At 37.1% G+C, this 13,726-nt stretch overlaps 1 protein-coding gene across 1 annotated transcript; it reads left to right on the top strand.

Annotated features, from left to right (window-relative positions):
- Nucleotides 1-529: 529 nt before the first annotated feature.
- On the top strand, nucleotides 530-10,512 carry nat10 (N-acetyltransferase 10). Its single transcript, XM_059564868.1, has 29 exons — nucleotides 530-681; nucleotides 850-980; nucleotides 1,065-1,156; nucleotides 1,282-1,453; nucleotides 1,682-1,804; nucleotides 1,896-1,957; nucleotides 2,529-2,643; nucleotides 2,725-2,832; nucleotides 2,916-3,049; nucleotides 3,167-3,260; nucleotides 3,453-3,551; nucleotides 3,776-3,912; nucleotides 3,993-4,117; nucleotides 4,233-4,383; nucleotides 5,478-5,574; nucleotides 5,988-6,104; nucleotides 6,189-6,290; nucleotides 6,609-6,683; nucleotides 6,817-6,933; nucleotides 7,794-7,927; nucleotides 8,041-8,089; nucleotides 8,181-8,277; nucleotides 8,461-8,571; nucleotides 8,651-8,823; nucleotides 9,053-9,172; nucleotides 9,375-9,473; nucleotides 9,727-9,800; nucleotides 10,116-10,196; nucleotides 10,288-10,512. The coding sequence occupies exons 2-29, from the start codon at nucleotides 867-869 to the stop codon at nucleotides 10,391-10,393; spliced, it is 3,078 nt and encodes a 1,025-aa protein (XP_059420851.1). The 5' UTR covers nucleotides 530-681; nucleotides 850-866; the 3' UTR covers nucleotides 10,394-10,512.
- The last annotated feature ends 3,214 nt before the right edge of the window (nucleotides 10,513-13,726 follow it).

Here is a 13,726-nt window from a genome sequence, read left to right as displayed (position 1 = left end):
AGAATGTTGCCCACCTAACGAATTAGGCAAGATTAATGGTGAAATGTAAATAATGACTAAATTATAATAAAAAAACGTTGTTATTAGACTGTTGTGTTCCTTTCTGTTGTCATATGCTATAAGTGCATGTTTGTAAAGCTTACTTTAACCACCTCAGAGGAAAGTGGGGGTCCCGAGGTACTGGCACTGTTATTTGGGGGGCCGTGGGTTGAAAAGTTTGTGAATCCCTGACATAGAGGGCCAATGTGAAATTACGGTTCTACAGAAAGACTACAACTCCCACAATGATACAAGTTTACCGCCTTGACGAATCTGACAACATTATATATATATATATATATATATATATATATATATATATATATATATATATATATATATATATATATATATATATATATATATATATATATTAAAACACGCAGTTTAAGTCTGATGTGTGCAGACACTAATTTATTAAATAAAAATAATGCGCGCGTTATTCGGTCATTCTAAACAGGCGTTATCATTGACTGCTATAAGTCTGTTTTGGGGTCCATCATGCCGGGGTCCTTCGCCGATGGTTTCCCACGTGAATGTTGGAGCATGATAGTCTGCTGTAAACGAGGCGAAGTTTTATTGCCTAAAAATTGTATATAAGAATTGAACAGCGTATTTTGTTTTATCGGTGGAACATTTGAGGTATGTCTTGCGATATTAATAAACATGTTAATAATACGCCTAGGTTTGTCTGAGCGCTAACTTATGTAAAATCTGTTTGAAGTATGTTACCACGCACTACAGTGTTAACTTAATTTCACTTAATACATTTTATATGTAAAGCTGACTTTGTCATGTTCGTGGTGACAGGGTTCATTTGGGAAGCAATGGCAACTTTTCGGAAGAAGGTGGACAATCGCATTCGAGTCCAGATAGAAAACGGCGTCTCACAGCACCATCGATCGATGTTCGTGATAGTTGGTGATCGTGGCAGAGATCAGGTAAAGCATAACTGGGTTTTAAAATTATTGTAATACTGTAACGACGTTTGCTAAACCTCACGCATATGTGCAATTTGCATCCAGGTTGTCGTTCTGCACCACATGCTGTCTAAAGCAACAGTCAGAGCACGGCCATCAGTGTTGTGGTGTTACAAAAAAGAGCTTAGCTTCAGCAGGTATGGATATTTTATTGTAGGTTCACCATAAATATTAATTGTTCACAAACTACTTTGTATTCAGATTGTGAATTGCATGTAAAATTGTAGGAACCTTTATAGAAATGAATCTGTTTTTTTTATAGTAATCGAAAGAAGAGGATGCGACAGCTGCAGAAGAAGATCAAAACAGGCACACTGAACCTAAACAAGGATGATCCTTTTGAGCTCTTCGTTGCTGCTACCAACATCCGATACTGCTACTACAACGAAACGCACAAGATCCTGGGAAACACCTATGGGATGTGTGTTCTGCAGGTAATAGCAATGACGAGCTTCTCAGACATCTGTAAAGCCTAACTTCTGAAATCCATGGATTCATAAAAGTCTGTAAAGATTTCTTAGCAAAAAAGAAACATGTAACACAACCTGAAGTGGGTGGTTTTAGAATTTAGAAAAATACTTGTAAAAATGAATGGGAGGTGTGTAGTACAATGGGGTTTGCAGCAGTTTAGGGTGAAGTTCTTCTCTCTTTTTTTATTACAGGACTTTGAAGCTCTCACTCCCAACCTCTTGGCTCGGACCATTGAGACTGTGGAGGGTGGAGGCATTGTGGTCATTCTTCTGAGGTCTATGAACTCACTGAAGCAGCTGTACACAATGACAATGGTGAATGGCCTCTTAAGTGTTTGTATACCAATAATATTAAGATGGTAATTTTTGCATGAATATAATTATTAAAATTCATGTTTTCTTTCAGGATGTTCATTCTCGATACAGGACAGAGGCTCACCAGGATGTTGTTGGAAGGTTCAACGAAAGGTCAGTCTTTTGGCGTTTAATTACAAAACCCCTGATTATATTTATATATCTGTTATTTATTTATTTGTGATTGTGTTTTAAAATGATTACTTTTTTTAAGGCTCAGGGTTTGCGGTGGTTTTTGTATGTGTGTGACTGCAAAGTTTGGCCAAATATTTTGTGATTAATATGTCAAAATAATAATAATATTCATATTAATGAATTAATATTTATGAATAAATTCATTTTATAATTTTATTTTAATTATCATTATCAATAAATAAACATTAATCAAAAATAGTACTATTGTAATACTATTTCACAGTCCAAAAAAAAAAAAATCAAGTATTTAAGAAAAAGTCTTAATTTCTGTTATATCCCAAACAGCCACAGGGAGCCTTTAAAGCTTCTTTCTTAATGACATGTTGCGTTCTCAAATGCATGTTACAAGTGACCCAAACTCCAAACAGATACAAATGATCCACATGATTTAGATTTTATTTACTTCCTTCAGCCCTAATCTAAGGTGCACATCCTGGCCTGTAAGAAAAAAGAAAAGCATGAAAAAATGATCTAATCTTATTTTCCCCAGATTCATCCTGTCTCTCTCCTCCTGTAAGACATGTGTTGTGATTGATGACCAACTCAACATACTGCCAGTCTCCACTCACATTACTAACATCAAACCTGTCCCTCCAAAGACGCAGGTAACTCTTTATCATTATTAGACAGTGCTTTGTTTGATTATTAGCTCATATGAAGTCCATAATCTTTGTATTTGCCAACAGGATGATGGACTGTCTCCAAGGGAACAAGAGCTAAAGGACCTAAAGGAGTCTTTACAGGACACACAGCCAGTTGGTGTTCTAGTGGACAGCTGTAAAACTATGGACCAGGTATAATTAAAATAACTCGATGTTGAGTTGTTTCATGTCGAACCAACTTAATATTTTATTTTGCCTGTGTTTAATGTCTTTAGGCCAAAGCAGTGCTGAAGTTCATCGAGGCTATTTCAGAGAAGACCTTGCGGAGCACTGTAGCTCTTACTGCTGCCCGCGGTCGAGGCAAATCTGCTGCACTGGGATTGGCTGTAGCCGGAGCTGTTGCATTTGGGTATGTACAGTAGTAGGGTATTATGAATAAGATTTTTTTTCTTGTTGCATTTGCCTCCTGACTGCAATTTATGCTAATAAATAACTTCTTGTGTTTGTGTTGTACTTCTCTTCTCAGTTATTCAAATATTTTTGTCACATCACCCAGCCCAGACAATCTGCACACGCTGTTTGAGTTCGTATTTAAAGGTTTTGACGCTCTCCAGTATCAGGTAATCATCACTGAAGATAAGGATAGATAAGATGTGTTTTTTAAATAAAACATGGAGTTGAACCCAGTGTTATTTTTGTATGAATAATATACTATTGCATCTTTTATTATAATTTAGAATTAGTCTTCCCGTGCATACATTTTAAGGAACCTTCTTTCAACTAGATTTTTTTGTTGTTGTTGTAAATTCTAGGAACATCTTGACTATGAAATAATCCAGTCTTTGAACCCAGAGTTTAACAAAGCCGTGATTCGGGTTAACATCTTCAAGGAACATCGCCAGACCATTCAGGTATACTGACCTCCATCTCTGGATTTATTTTCCATAATTTTCAATTTTTTTTCATCCAAATATTTGTTGATTCGTGGAATCTCAGATATTTTCCTGCTTGGAGCTGGTTTATTCCACTTTAGTACATATAAGATATGTGGAAGTGCAGAAACAACAGGTTCATGTGGTGCATTTTTCATCATTGATAACTTCCTCCAGTCTTGCTGATGTGTTTTGATCTGCAGTACATTCACCCTGCTGATGCGGTGAAGTTAGGCCAGGCTGAGCTGCTAGTCATCGACGAGGCTGCTGCGATCCCGCTGCCTTTAGTGAAGAAACTGCTGGGACCTTACCTTGTGTTTATGGCATCTACGATCAACGGGTCTGTATTTGAAGAACTTGTTAGATGTTTTTGCAATGTTTTTATAATAACAGTGCAGTAATCCTAATGGTAACGTGCAGGTATGAGGGCACTGGTCGCTCTCTGTCTCTTAAGCTGATTCAGCAGTTAAGGCAGCAGAGTGCAGACAGTCAGCTGAACCTCTCGGCTGAGAACAGAAACACCAGCACAGTCAAACTGGCAGCAGGTAAAATATAATACTTGCCGCAAGAGAACCAGATTTAGTAATATGAAAAAAGCAAACCTGTTTTTCTCACTGCTGATGTGTATAATGTGTAAACCACACCTCACCTGCTCTGCAGCACGCACTCTTCATGAGGTGACCCTGCACGAGTCTATCCGCTACGGCCAGGGGGACGCTGTGGAGAAATGGCTGAATGATCTGCTTTGCTTGGATTGCCTGAGTGTACCACGCATCATCTCAGGCTGCCCTTTACCCCAGACATGTGATCTGTATCCTCTAAAAGTCAAACAATACCTCTATATTCAGCATTGCTTTTTTATGATCATTCTAACATCACACTGATTCAACAGAAACGAAAGAATTTTTTTCCACCTAAAAAAAAAAAAATTCATGCTTTGGTAAATCATTAGCAGAATTTCAACATTTTATTTCTTGATGACTTATCAGAATTATCACTTTATCGTAATTATGACTTACCAAGGCATGGTGTCAGAAATGTGTTTTCATATTTTAGCTCAGGGTTTTCAAACTCGGTCCTGGAGGCCTAGCGTCCCGCAGAGTTTAGCATTAACTTGCCTCAACACACCAGCCTGGAAGTTTCTAGCATAGCATAGCAAGACCTTAGCATAGCAAGACCTTGATTAAGCCCCTTTCACACTGCATGTCGGACCCGGCAAATTGCCGGAACATTGCCGGGTCGCCTTCTGTGTGAACGCAAACACGTCCCGGGATTGATTCCGGCATTGAACCCGGGCCGGGGACCTAGTAACATTGCAGGGTTCAGTCCCGGGACGAGCGCTGTGTGAACAAAAGCCAGATCTAATGCCGTGTCGAAGTGATGACGCGCGTTATCGCGCGACTCTTTTATCGGCTGTTTTGAAGAAAGATCAACGTTCGCGACAAAAAAATATGTGCAAACTGTAATGAAGCAGAGATCAGTTAGTTCCTCACTTTCCGCGCTGACGCCGAGATCGTTCGTTTGCTTCAGTGAAAGTATAACGTGCCTAATGTTTTCGACTCGTACATTACATGTCACGTCCTTATGTCACGTGTCGTTACGGGACTTTTACGGATTGTGTGTGAACGCACGCACATATCCCGGGTAATCACTGGCAGTGAGAAAGTGCAGAATCTAGCGGCCCGGGAACAATTGCCGGAACACTTTACCCGTGTATTTGCCGGAATCGCAGTGTGAAAGGGGCTTTAGTTGCTTCAGATGTGTTTAATTGGGGTTGGAACTAAACTCTGCAGAACAGGATTGGACACCCAGCTTATAAACACATGCCTAATATCTCAAAATAACACAAAACACCGTCACTCATCTACCCTCTTGACATAAGATTTCTTTAATCCTTTATTCCAGTTATTATGTGAATCGAGATACATTGTTTTGTTATCACAAAGCTTCTGAGACTTTCCTCCAGCGTCTTATGGCTCTTTATGTAGCATCGCATTACAAGGTAAATAAATATCTTGAGTATTAGATTAATGGTTCTCATCCTCTCTTTGTCTAGCAGAATATTTAAAACATCCCCTATAAAAAGTCTTAATTTTGATAAAACTCTGTTTTTTTGTGTTGTTGTTGAATTTTTTTAAACTTTTTAATATTCACTGGGAGAACTGGTATATTTAACTTGACTCCAAATATTATTTATTAGTATTTCAGTTTACATTTAGATTTTGTGTGTTTAAGCATTTTTATTTAGATTGTCTCAAAATATTAATAATGTATTCTAATATTTTTAGTCATCTTGTGACCCCCTTGAAAGGAGACCTGGAGCCCTGTTTGAGGAGCACCTTGTTAGAGCGTTACGTTATGTCACAAACAATAAATGCCAAACTGATATTGACTCAAACTCCTCTTCCTCCTCAGAATTCACCCAATGACCTTCAGATGCTCTCGGATGCTCCTGCTCACCATCTCTTTTGCCTGCTGCCCCCTGTCCCACCCACACAGAACTCACTCCCAGAGGTCTTAGCAGTCGTCCAGGTGTGCCGAAAGCTACAGCTGAATCTGATTCGAAGTGTTTGTAATGAAACAACGGCGAAGTGAAGCCTGTGTTTTCTCTTCCAGGTGTGTCTGGAAGGAGAGATCTCCCGCCAATCCGTCCTCAACAGCTTGTCCAGAGGGAAGAAAGCTTCAGGTGACCTCATTCCGTGGACCATTTCGGAACAGGTAAAAATCCATATTTAAATTGAAACTACACTACAGGTTAAACTACAGTTTGGAGTCAGTGTTTATTTATTTCTTTATTTGTTTTTTAAAGAAATAATTTTCTTCAAGTATGCATTATATCGATATAAACTGACAGTATACACAATTATAATTTTCCTAAAGATTTCCATTTCTAATAAATACTGTTATTTTGAACTTTCTGTTCATCATAGAATCCTTTTGAACAGTAGTGTATGTAGATAATTTATGTCATACTATCAAATAAATGTTTCAAAGAGTGAAGCTGAAATGATTCTAATGATCTTGTTTTGCATTTAGTTCCAAGACCCTGAGTTTGGAGGCCTCTCTGGGGGCCGGATTGTCCGTATTGCGGTGAATCCTGATTATCAGGGGGTAAATGACTGGTGCTATTCCTCCGATTATATACAACCTCAGTCATGATCAGTGAAAAGCTTACATGAGCATTATTGCCTTGTTTGACCAGTTGTATCATTGCCCATGTGTGATTTATTGTGCCTCTCTTTAGATGGGTTACGGCAGCCGTACGTTGCAACTGCTACAGCAGTATTATGAGGGTCAGTTTCCTCTTCTGGATGAGCAAGAACAGACAACGACCAGCACAATCACATCCGTGAGCAGTGAGGTAATGGTCTGTTAGTGTCATCACTCAAAAATGTTCATGAAAGTCTGTGTGCCATTTTTCATATATATTAAAATGCTTTAGTATTTCTGTAGGTAGTATATTCTATTACTTATGTAGGTAAACAAAGCTGTATTGAATTGTTATATTAGTTGATAGAAGTATCAAAAAAAAAAGAGAAAAGTATAGAAAACATTGTTTGATTATATTTGTACTGTATTTTACTTCTTACACTAAACATTTGAACACTACTGGTGTCAGTAAGTTATTTTTTTTGTTTGAAAGAAGTCTCTTGTGTCCACATAAGCTGCATTTATTTGATCAAAAATACAGCAGTTTTACAATATTATGGTTTTATTGCATTTTTAAATATATTGAAATGTATGTAATTTAAAATGTATTTCTGTGATTGCAAAGCTGATCACAGGAATAAATGACTGAAGCCATTACAACAGTCTTCGGAGTCACATAATACTTTGAAATCATTCTAATATGTTGATTTGGTGCTCAAAAAAACGATCCATGTTGAAAACAATTGTGCTACTTTTTGTGGAAACTGTTGTAAGTACCTTTACTGTCACTTTTGATCAATTTAATGCATCCTTGGTGAATAAAAGTAATAATACTTTTTAAAAAAATGTCTTTACTGACTCAACTTTTGAATGGTGTACCAAAGTGAACCCTCTGTGGCAGCAATGTGCACACTGAGTTTAAAAAAAAAAACTCCATGCATTTTAGTGGTTCTAAATGGCACCTGATAAAGTAGCATAATTTCTGCACCAAAATTATTAATAAATAAGTAACATTTAAGTATGTATTCTGAACATTAGTATTTTGCTCGTGTCTTTTTCATTCCTGTACAGGCTGTCAGTCTCCTGGAGGAGGTGGTGTCTCCCAGGAAACACCTCCCACCGCTGCTGTTGAAGCTGAATGAGAGGACAGCTGAGAGGCTGGACTACCTCGGGGTGTCTTACGGTCTCACTCCTCAACTACTCAAGTGAGTTGCTTCATGCAAGCAGGTTTTACAGTATTTATACTGCAGCACTGTCACAAAACATGTCGATGACTCCTGATGACTCCTAAATATCTTTTGTTTGCTTTCCCGTGCAGATTCTGGAAAAAGGCTGGATTTGTTCCTGGTTATTTAAGACAGACTCCAGTAAGCATGCAGCATTTTTTTTTTTTTTTTTAATCATTGTCAAATTTTGTAACTTTGTAATAAGCGTGTATTCTTGTATTGTGACCTGGAGAATGACCTGACGGGAGAGCACTCCTGCATTATGCTGAAGGAGCTCAATGCTGAGGAGTCTACAGACCAAAACCAGTGGCTCTCAGCTTTTTGGAAGGGTAAATACTCCCAATATCTCGTAATATAGTATGAATGCTGCAACTGACCAATCAGAACCAAGTATTTCAGAGAACCGTGTGATAATAAATATAATAGAATACATAAATATATAGATAGATTTATAATGCTCACTCAGCTATCTCTTTCTGATTTCAAAGACTAACTTTTCTTGTGTTGGACAGATTTCCGGCGGAGGTTCCTCTCCCTGCTATCCTTCCAGTTTAACAAATTTAGCCCGACCCTGGCCCTCAACATACTGCAGAACAAGAACGCTAAGGACGACAGCCCAGCAGGTACAGGCCCACATCTCAAAGTAAATATTGTATGCGTGCTGGTTTTAAGATGACTTTACATGTGTCTGTGTCTCTTCAGCACTTACCAGTGCAGAGTTAGTGGCCACATTCACTCCATACGACCTGAAGCGCTTGGAGATGTACTCAAGAAACATGGTGGACTATCACCTCATCATGGACATGATCCCTGTTATTGCACGCATGTTTTTCCTCAAACAATTGGGAAACATCACACTTTCTGTTGCCCAGTGTGTAAGTTCACTATGTGTGTTTGTCGAAGTATTTAGCCACAAAAAAACCTACAAATGTTTTTCACCCACATTTGGCAGATGTTGATTTCAAACCATATATATGTGTGTGTGTGTGTGTGTGTGTGTGTAGAATGATACATTTTTTATTTGTTTTGGGTTATAGCTTTGTGACTGAATTTCCATTTCTGGTGTGTGTTCAGGCATGTATGTAAAACATAATTCTTTTTCAGGCTTTGTTGTTGGGAATTGGGCTTCAACACAAGAGTATAGATGAGCTGGAGAAGGAGATTGAGCTGCCTGGTTCTCAGCTTATGGGCCTGTTCAATCGTGTCATCCGTAAAGTGGTGCAGGTGAGACCAAGCCCTCTGTCTTTGTATCTCAGACACACACTGATTAATGCAAAGTACAAGGATTGGCACTGACCACCTCATCAGACCACTTCCACTTGAAGGAGTGAGAAGTACACTTCTTGGATCTACTCCTCTACCTCTTCTAGTCTGTGTTGTTGTTTTTTCAGTGTGTAGTTATTTTTTGTTTTAATCTCTTCTGCAGTTCTTCAACACTCTTCAGGAAAAAGCAGTTGAAGCAGAGATGGTGGCTACCAAAGATATAAGCATGGAACCAACTGTGCAGACACTTAATGAAGATCTGGTATGAGAGCCTGTGATGGCAAAGCTGAATTTTCAGCAGCCATTACTCCACAGAAATCATTCTAATATGCTGATTTGGGGCTCAAACATTTCTAATTTATTATCGATGTTAAAAACGGTGCTGCTATTTTGTGGAAACTTTTTTTTTTTTACTCCCCAGGATCCCTTGAACAAAGTTCAATGGAACAGGATTTATTTGAAGCAGCACATTTTTGTGACAAGGTATTATATTAAAACTATGTTTTGTTCCTTAGAATGAGGCAGCCAAAGAGTTCCAAGACAAACACAAAAATGACATGGAGAAGATTAAAGACATGAATCTTTCAGAGTGAGTATTCCCAAAGAAAATAATCCAAACTGCACTTATGTAAAGGGATAGTTCACCCAAAAATTAAAAATGACCTCATAATTTACTCACCAACAAGCCATAAGACTTTCTTCTTTGATAAATCCAATCGGAGTTATATTAAAACATATTTATAATGGCAGTGAGAGGGTGTTTCTTTTAAATAGTCCAATAAAGCGCATCCATCCATAATAAAAAGTGTCCCACACGGCTCTGGGGGTGTGAATCAAGGCCGTTTACCGTTGACTGCGCGGTGCAGTGTTGACCGCTCTTATCCATTATGAATTTTTCATTAAGGTATATGATTCGAGGAGATGATGAGGAATGGGACCAAGTGTTGAAGAAAGCAGGACATACAGCTATTGTTAGCATAAAAAGGTAAACCGAGTTATAAGCAGCTTGGGAAGAGGATGTTTTGTCTGGAATCATGACCTGCTATGAACCATGATCTTTCTGTTTTACCCCTCAGTGACAAGAAAAGAAAACTGGAAGGAACGAACCAGAAAGAACAATGGCAAAGCAAGAAGATTAAGAAAAATAAGGACAAAAAGGTCAAATTTGGAAAGAAACCATAAAGAAATTAACTTTGAAATTTTGAAATGTCTTGGTCTTGCTTCTGTGGTCAGTAGATTTATTTAACAGTCCAAATGGAAATATCATTATCAGTGAGCATTTTAAAGACCAAATTGTCTAACATTTATTTCGGCAAGACTCACCATGTATTTTCAGTGAACAAACAAAATGAAGTTGTACATTGTCGTTTTTCTTTCTTTTAACTACATTTCAGAGATTGATATTCCCATGGTGTAGACCTCTTGTTTTTCTGTGAAAGGTCATTTCAGAAGCCATCTGTAAAATAAATGATAATCTTATGGTGCATTACTTGTGTACAAATATACTTATTCATATTTGACTCTTTGCTAAGCATAGTAAAAAAGAATGAGAGATTGGTTCACTACAGTGGAGAAGCTACTTTCAGCTGTGGCCCACCCAGTGAGAAGCTGGTCATTTTCCAGATGAATGTTATTCATCTAAAGATAATAATTATAAATTTATAGTTTCACTATAACTTCATATATGTGCTTTAAAATATATTTAACGTGAGTTTTCATGGTCAATTAAAGTCAGTTTATTAATTTTCCCAATTCCAGAGCATGTGACCGGAGTGGAGCGGTGTGATTTCTACTGCACAGAGGAGCGGATTTTATTTTTAAAGTCGAAGCATGTGGTTTTCACTCGCTCCACCGCTATGGGGCGCCGTTTGTAAAGCGGCTCACGCTGAAAATAGCAACATTTTGTCACATTTAGCTTCAAACAATGTTTAAAAAACTGGTATGAATTTTTGACAGTCACTTTTTATTACATTTACAACAATATTTGTCAACTTAGAGATATTTTAAATAGTTAAATATAAGTATTAGATGATACACCTAAATGTTAAATATAAATTTTAAAACTAAATATAAAATCTAAATTTTAAATATAATTGTTAAATCTAAATGTTTCGGTTGAAACTAAATATTTAGCTAATATGCAAATTCAAAATGCTGGAAGTGCCATCTCATCTGAGGAAATTGACTCTTGAACATGGATTATCGTGATAATTACCTAAAATAATAAACACGTTTGGAGAAACTGTATTTGAAAAGTAGGCTAGTGTACCTTTTATGAAAATATTTGCATGCTTAAACGCCAACAAGAGCTCTCGGCTAACGCCGATTCGTTGGACATTTTGAACGACAGTGATGGGTCATGCGCAAAAGATGCAGCTCTGAGAGCCGATGCTTTGTAGTGAATCAGAAGAGCCGGCTCCCCAGTTTTTTTCCTTTGGCTGCTTACCTCAAGGCAGAACTTTGTTTTGATTGGTCAGCAATAGCATCGCGGCCAATCAGATGTGAGTATATGGGATCATACCATTATGTAAAAACAGAGAGGGGGATGAAGTGAAGCGGCACTCCACTGCAAGTTAATGAGTTAACAACGTTAATGGAGGGGTGACTATATTGTGGCAACATCGGTTTCTTCATCGTTTCTTCATTGGTTTCTTCTCTCTGGAGAGAGAATCTTCTCAAAAACAGGGCAGATAATCACAGAAAAAAGAAATAGGATCAGTCCATCAAAGCTGAGGAATCTTTTTTTTTAATTAAAATTAAATTAAATAATTTTTTTTGAATGCCTATCTTCACTGAGGCCATTAATACTGTTTGCTTGAGTTTGGTTCTAGTTCTGTGGATTTATTTGTGGTTTTGTTGTTAATTTGTGCAACAAAATGTTTGATAAAAATATGAAACAAAATAATGGTTTTGTAACAAAATAAATGCACAAAATTAGGCAATTATAAGGATTCTCATTAAAACACTGCACATGAAAGGGTTTTCAACACACAAACCATTAATTTTTGCAAAGTTATGGTAAAACAAAGGCCTACAAAAAAATCCTAAATTAAGAGCCATTCAGGAGTCGAAAGAGCTGGCTTCCCATCACTAATGCGAACATGACAGAGAGTGATAACATGATGAGTGATACAGTCTATGGTGAGGACATAACATTCAGTCAAAGTGATACCCCTCGTGGCTGGCTATTATGGCTACAGGTCATCATAAGTCCCACATTTTTCATAAAAGTGACACTAGCCTACTCTTCAAATACAGTTTCTCCAAACGTGTTTATTTTTTTAGGTAGTCACGATAATCTATGTCCAAGAGTCAATTTCCTTGGATGAGATGGTTTTTATTCGTTACTTATTTGACACGATGCACACACACTGACCTCATCGAGCTTTTATTTTGGCACTTCCGGCATTTTGAATTTGCATATTAGCTAAATATTTAGTTTCACCCGAAACATTTAGATTCAACATTTAGGTTTAGATTTAACATTTAGATTTAACATTAAGATTTAACATTTAGATTTAGATTTAACATGTAGATTTAACATGTAGATGTAGATTTAACATTTAGATTTAACATGTAGATTTAGATTTAACATGTAGATTTAACATGTAGATTTAACATTTAGGTTTAGATTTAACATTTAGATTTAGCATTTAGATTTAACATTTAACAGGTGTAACATTTAATATTTATATTTAACTATTTAAAATATCTCTAAGTTGACAAATATTGTTGTAAATGTGCTAAAAAGTGACCGTTAAAAATTCTTACCAGTTTTTTAAACATTGTTTGAAACTAAATGTGACAAAATGTTGCTGTTATTTTCAGCGTGAGCCGCTTTACAAACGGCGCCCCATACACCGCTAGTACAATTCATGCCAACAGCCCTTAATATAACTGCATATTTAGCAAGAATTCACGTTAAACATTTAGCTATAGCTTGATACAGATGGATCTCTCAAATCAGAAGGTTATCATGATGGCAACAGCCAAGCGGGGAAGTTAGGCTAGGCTAGTTCTCGAGAAGTTTGTCTGTTCCTTTTACTGAGTATTTCAGGGTTAAAGCATGATTTAAAGTGTTACAGTACATTCACACGCAATCGCTTTCGCAATAATGCATTCAAACAAATGTAATGCTACATCTGTATCTGATTTATTGATCTGTAGATTAAATAACGGACAAAAATTTACTATTTTCATCACAAACAAAACTTGCACAGCAGAAAGCAGCAATATACCTTTTAATGCTGATAACGTTTGCCATGTGGTAGTAAATATTTTTTGCACACAAATAGCCTAAGTCACTTTGAAACTCGTGTTATTATTATTATTTTATTTGCATATAGGCTACGTTATGAACATAACATTTAAAACATACTGAAATACTATAGCCACGGAGCGCACTCCGGAGCTCATCGTTAAAATAATTATTGGTCAGTTTCTATTAGCTCCACCCACAATTATGTTAACGACTGGAGGACGCATATTTTTGAAAATAGTGTTATGTTTGAAAGT

The sequence above is a fragment of the Carassius carassius genome, chromosome 13 (assembly GCF_963082965.1).
Source record: "Carassius carassius chromosome 13, fCarCar2.1, whole genome shotgun sequence".
In the NCBI taxonomy this organism is placed as follows: Eukaryota; Metazoa; Chordata; class Actinopteri; order Cypriniformes; family Cyprinidae; genus Carassius; species Carassius carassius.
This window is presented reverse-complemented; position numbering and strand designations above follow the sequence as displayed.